General features: G+C 36.3%; 1 protein-coding gene across 1 annotated transcript; it reads right to left on the reverse strand.

Annotated features, from left to right (window-relative positions):
- Positions 1-244: 244 nt before the first annotated feature.
- On the reverse strand, positions 245-6,211 carry LOC128103867 (prolactin-3C1-like). The gene is made up of 5 exons (XM_052728510.1): positions 6,181-6,211; positions 4,899-5,053; positions 2,915-2,998; positions 1,167-1,346; positions 245-448 (listed from the first exon to the last, which is right to left on the reverse strand). The coding sequence occupies exons 1-5, from the start codon at positions 6,209-6,211 to the stop codon at positions 245-247; spliced, it is 654 nt and encodes a 217-aa protein (XP_052584470.1).
- Between the last annotated feature and the right edge of the window lie 272 nt (positions 6,212-6,483).

Consider the following 6,483-nt stretch of genomic DNA (forward strand, 5'->3'; position numbering starts at 1 on the left):
AGTAATTTGTCAGCCATCTTGCTTGCTTTCTAAAACCTGATCATTTGTAAAAATTACAAAGAAACAATGCAATACTATGTTTTTTTTTACATTACATGGACACAAGAAATTGATAAACGTTCACTTCCAAACTGACATTTCTAAGGAATCATATTTTATTTTATAAAAATAAATCTAGTAGATTAAACTTTTCAAAGCCCCGAAGGTCTGGTTCATTCATCAAGGGCCATCTCAGCAGCAGATGTCATGGCTTTATACTTAGCATTTGTTGTTTTTTGATGACTCGGCCCCTCAGAATTTTAAGATAACGGTTAATCTTTTTTATATCCTTGTATAGGCAGTAGAAGAGTGTATGAAATGCAGAAAGGTGAGTGTCTTCATTGGAAGACCTCAATTGTTTTAGTTCTGGCCAGTCAGGGTAGTTATTTTCTTCAAATCCAGGCTGAACCTAAACATCAAAAGGACAAGTATTATATGTACTTCATTGGTATGATTGGTCCTTATTCCTTTCGTGTGTGTGTGTGTGTGTGTGTGTGTGTGTGTGTGTGTGTGTGTGTGTGTGTGAACTTAGTTACATACATGTATTGCTATAGTCAAACAAGAAATACGCATGCAGGGCTACAAAACTGGAGACCCAGCAAATTGCTATGTGACATTAGATATGGATTTAACCAAAGGACATTGGAGGGAATGGGGCAGTTCTTTAACTTTGCAGACTTTAACATGTCCTCAGTACTTTCCTTGGTCTGTCCTCCATACCTTTATAGGTTCTAGTAGAGTGTCCTGATCTCTTTTGCCTTTCAACTAAATCTATTCTCCATATTATATATTTTTCCTAAACCTTAGACATGATGAATATTTCCTTTAATGAGTTAAGGTGCTAGAGACACAAGCATGACTGTCTTAATGTCTTCTGTTTTATGCAGTTGTATCCATCCTAACCAGGAAAGCTTCTGCCCAAATTGCTTTGAAGAGCAGCTATTTTCTATTGAGATTACTTGTGTTTCTGATTCTCAATAAAGAATTCAATGAGTGGTTGGTTTTATATGTGATTTCCTTACTGGAAAGATTGTGAACATATTGGATAGCCTTGAAAATGAAGTTTTTAAAAATTAATTTCTTTTTCACCCATGACATGATCAAAGAAATGTGAAGAGATGGCTCACCCTGCTGAGCAAAACTTTTGCTCCCTCCAGAATTGCTTCACATCCATTCTTAACCTGTATAGCTCTTGCCAGCATACCATCATAGGACCCTAAATGAGTCAACACTGCAGGTGTCATCAGTTTCAGTGGGTACTTCCAGGCATTTGAAACATTGACGACCACTTTCAGAAGGACTTCAGTCTAAGTAATCAGATTGAACATTGCATTGAATAAGCAAAATAGAGTAGATACATTGTGTCTTTACACAAAGACAAAAGATGTAATACCTATTTTTTTTTTTTTTTTTTTTTTTTTTTTTGGTTTTTCGAGACAGGGTTTCTCTGTGTAGCTTTGCGCCTTTCCTGGAACTCACTCTGTAGCTCAGGCTGGCCTTGAACTCACAGAGATCCGCCTGGCTCTGCCTCCCGAGTGCTGGGATTAAAGGCGTGCGCCACCACCGCCCGGCCGTAATACCTATTTTTAAGTAATAAATACATAAAAATGTTTGTTGGAATATGATACACATTGTAGAAATGTGAAATTTAAGAAATTGAAATATAGTTTGCTAACATAAAACTAATCAGGTCTGAATATTTTTTTCCTAATGATATATACTGATCATAATTTTTTTTATTTTCTATATGTGAACATGTAGCTTTTGGTGAGTTTTTTTTCTATTTAATTGCATTCCTTGTCTATGATAATCAAAGATTTGCTGGATCTTACTCAGTAGGTATCACCAGATCTGTGTGAGACCAAAGCAATGCCAACACTGACAATGGAAGGTCACCCAAATTGTTTTCACACTAGTGAAATGTAGCCCAACTACACATTCTTACTTGACATGCAAGAGGTACAAGTTCTTTGTAAATTTTCTGAACCTCAGTTCATTATTTTTCTAATAGTATCTCATGTTAGAGAAATTTTTGTGTCTAATGCATGTATCAGTGCCAACATCCTGCTTTTGAAAGTGTCTAGGTATGTAACTCTGTGTAAAAATTCTCTCTTCTTTAATTTCCATTATTATAGTCACATTTAAATAAGAATAGTTTTACATAGATGCTAGTGATAAAATCTTATAGAACACATAATATATATGAGAGGTCTACACCTAAGAAGTTTAGTTTAATTCACAGAATTATGATTATGACTGGGGATCAGAAAGGAGAGAGGAAACAATCACATATTAGAGCTCCTGAGAAATGTAAACACCAGCAAAATAAAGGTTATCCTGAGATACATACTATAGTATGCAGAGAACCTTCTTATTCAGCTGATTTTCAATTAAGATACAGGATAAGTTAGACTCGGGGAGTACTGAACAATATAATGAAATGGAAATAAGACCAAGGGATTTTCAAAATTCAAAAATAAACTGCACACTGGTGATTTAAGTAGCCTGCTGACAGAGGAGGAGTCTTTAGGATTATATCATAAACACTACTGTATTTGATTTCTTCCACATGTGTTTGGATATATATTCAACCATTAATATCCAATTCAGACAAAAAATTTAATTCCACTAGCAAGTTGCTGGAAAAATGATCTTCTACATGGGCATCTTAGGCTTCTGCTATAATGTAAGCTGGCTTTTGATTAGTGGGCAAGTTACCTACCATGTGGTGTGATGCTTTTCTGCCTGATGCTTCTTTCTTCACTCTATTGGACCTGAGATTATTGTAACTGCAATAGGCCCAGTAATCACAGACAGCACAGATAACTAGAGAAATGCTGAAGTTGTTTTGGTAATAATATGGAGAAAAACCTACTTTTTTTGTAGTAGGGATGGAAGCAGTGCGGCAGGTGTTGTTTCCATTGTTTTTAAACCATCTTCCCTTGGATAACTTTACATCCTGGAGGGAATGAAATGATTCAACTATTTGTAGTTTCAGAATATAACCAACACATCCATGACCAGATTATTAATGTATTTGATAGATGTTCAATTTTATCACATAAGGACTGCATTAAAATTGAAATAGAGGACTGAAGCAAATATTGCATGTGTGCTTTTTTTTCCCTTTAGATATGCAATCAGATGTCCTGGCCTCACACACTCTTCTCTTCTTTACAGTGCCCTTGCTGTTTTGTGATTCCTAAAAATTATTGTTTGAAAGTAAGTCATAAAAAACACTAACCCAAAAAACATTTAGTGTTTTAAGTATCAGAACTCTGGAGGATTTGAGTTGTGTGCCATCAAATAGTGCCTTTGTATTGATATTTATGAATAACTTCTTTCCTATTGATTCAAGCTGATGTGCTACTGTTAAGTAGATAAGAGCAAATATCTACCTTTTTTTTCAAGCAAAATGGAGTTATAGATGGAACATACTAACTTCATGGTAACTTTGTAATGCAGTTGTATTGATGGCATCAAATTAATCTAGATATATTTTTTTAAGAAATATTTAGCAGCCGGGAAGTGGTGGCGCACGCCTTTAATCCCAGCACTCGGGAGGCAGAGCCAGGCTGATCTCTGTGAGTTCGAGGCCAGCCTGGGCTACCAAGTGAGTTCCAGGAAAAGGCGCAAAGCTACACAGAGAAACCCTGTCTCGAAAAACCAAAAAAAAAAGAAATATTTAGCAATGAATGAGGATAGAAATCACAAAACAGCATTTAATGTGACTATATCAATCAACTGAAGGTTATGTTTACTTGAGTTATTTAGTAATTCAAATATATATTAATTATTAACCATCGACAAATTTATAAAAGTTTAATGGATCCCTAGGAACACTGCATTTGCAAGATTATGAGTGAAGAAGTTGGAAGGAAAGAATCACTAATGAATGAAAATGACAATGGAGCCGGGCGGTGGTGGCACACGCCTTTAATCCCAGCACTCGGGAGGCAGAGCCAGGCGATCTCTGTGAGTTCAAGGCCAGCCTGGACTACCAAGTGAGTTCCAGGAAAGGTGCAAAGCTACACAGAGAAACCCTGTCTCGAAAAAAAAAAAAAAAAAAAAAGAAAAAAGAAAATGACAATGGAAAGGCATAGTCACTACAATTCTACAGACATATGCTTCATATTCCTCAGTTTGCACTGTCTTCTTTGTTCTCACTGTAATGACTCAATGTCAAGCCACCACCGCCTGACTAGGACTTTGCATATTTTAATGTCTTGGGAATGTAAGTGAGAACAATGACTCACTGTAAACAAATCAAAAAATAAAAAATTATCTCCACCAGAAAGAAAGAAAATACTCCTTCCTACACCAATACTCCTACTGTAATCAGCCACTCCCTGATAGAAATCTTAATCAATTATTCTTAGCATTTGGAACTTTCTGAACAGCTACTTTTGTTGTTGTTTCCCACTTTGCATGGTTACAGATCAGTTTAGTTTTATTTTCTCCAATTTATTCACTGCAGTGCAGTGCTCCTATATTAGATATCTGTAAAGTCTTATGTGAATAATGCCCACAGAGGCATTCTTCAAACAAGATCAGGAAATCATAGCTCCTCCCTGGAGATTTTTTCTGGCCTTAATGTTCAAAGTGGAAGTTCAAAACAAAAATGCTTATTTTTAAGGTTTATTAGAAGAAAAACTGAAAAAAATCATTACCTTCTTTATAAATCTTCGCTATTTCATGAAATATCCTATATTCCCTCATCTACACTTTAATAATTGATTCTTTCTACTACATATAAAACATACTAGTTGAAATTTGATTCATGATGCTTTATGGTTAAAACAGTACAGTTTTCTCACATTCACTTTAGGGAAGAATTCTGAAATAAGTGAGGTACTTACTAAATTTTTATACATTTTTCGGGCAACTATATGCGTGCGATGAGAAATGGAAATCAATTTGTTATACAGCTCTTCATTGGACATCTGGTCATCTGGTGTGGAGGTCACATGTTCCCAAGGGAGCAGACTTGATATCAGCAGCAACAGGCTCATCCCTGCTATTCAGAGAAATGATTCTGAGGTCTTTTCAAATGAGGTTCCAAGAGCTATCCTGTATAGTAAGCACTATCTGTTCTAATGTCCTGTACCAACTCAGTCCTGTACAAGTGAAGTTGGACATATGCTCTTTCCACTGTAAGACTATAGGAAGATACATTTTGGTAGTTCACACCTTGAGGGGTATGTAATCCTTCAGCTTTGGCTGCTCTGGAAGAACTTCCCAAACTTGGAAACATTTGGAGCAGAGATGAATTCAAAGCTAGAGTCTTTAATTCAGGACTTTGCTTTTTTTTTTTTTGTTTTTTTGTTTTGTTTTTCGAGACAGAGTTTCTCTTTGTAGCTTTGTGCCTGTCCTGGATCTCACTCTGTAGCCCAGGTTGGCCTCGAACTCACAGAGATCCTCCTGCCTCTGCCTCCCGAGTGCTGGGATTAAAGGCGTGCGCCACCACTGCCTGGCTAGGACATTGCATATTTTAATGTCTTGGGAATGTAAGTTCATTTTCCATTTATTTAATAAATCTTATGTCTGTAACTAATTCATTTGTCTTTGAAATATCACCCAAGATTTAAGGTGATTGTAATGAACATGCAATTTTTTTCTTTTGCCATTTTATTTGGTATACATCAAAATGGTAAAGAATCAAACCTGCCATCATTGTCTGGATTGGGAGCAATAAGACAATTTAATTTTATTTTTAATAAAGTCCAAGTTCTAAACTTCAGAAACTAATCATTTGGTATTGGCCTGTTTATGGTTCTGAAAGATGACTTGTGCATTGAAAGATGGTTCAGAGCAGGTACCAGTTAGATACCTACAACATTCTCTCTATTTATCTTCAAGTAAAAACAGAAGACAATGCAAATGACTTTGGGCATTGTCATATATCAACAGAGATGAAGGATCCCCTTAGAGAACCACTTATTTCAAGGTCCACTGAACAATTCCGTTCTATAAAATCCTCAGCTCCCTCACCTTGAATCTAAGTGAGACCAGAAAAAAACATCAGTTCTCTGCAGACTACAGCAATGTTAAGAGCAAAGAAAAGATAATATACAAACCCATGTGTACCAAATAATGCATTGATAAAGCTTACTTAGAGGAACACAGATGAATGTCACTTACAGGAGCACGGTTGAGTCAATGACAATTGCATCTCCGAGAAGTTCCACCACAATGATGTGGCCTCCAGCTCAGGAAAGCTACCTCACCTGAGTGCTGCCTTAGTCAGGTTTCCACCTCCTATATATACTAACAAACTGTACCCACAGCCAAGCAGAGCTTGGTGGGGGATTATAAGGAGCAAGATAAACAATGTCTGCAGCACAGTGAGTCTCTTCCTTCAGGGAGTATTAACTCTACTTTTACCACAGTCTTACTTCAATGTGGTTTCTTTTGTTTTTGTTTTTGTTCTTGTTTTGTCATGCT

This window comes from Peromyscus californicus, unplaced genomic scaffold, assembly GCF_007827085.1.
Source record: "Peromyscus californicus insignis strain IS unplaced genomic scaffold, ASM782708v3 Scaffold_8__1_contigs__length_139910024, whole genome shotgun sequence".
Classification (NCBI taxonomy): domain Eukaryota; kingdom Metazoa; phylum Chordata; class Mammalia; order Rodentia; family Cricetidae; genus Peromyscus; species Peromyscus californicus.

Excerpts from the sequence above, each read along its gene's own strand:
- LOC128103867 (XM_052728510.1), bottom strand. The coding sequence starts at position 6,211 with ATGCAATTGTCATTGACTCAACCGTGCTCCT. Across the intron at positions 1,347-2,914 it reads CCATCCCTACTACAAAAAAA|ACTGAAGTCCTTCTGAAAGT; the intron begins GTAGGTTTTTCT and ends CTGATTACTTAG. Across the intron at positions 449-1,166 it reads CAAAAGTTTTGCTCAGCAGG|GTTCAGCCTGGATTTGAAGA; the intron begins GTGAGCCATCTC and ends TTTGATGTTTAG.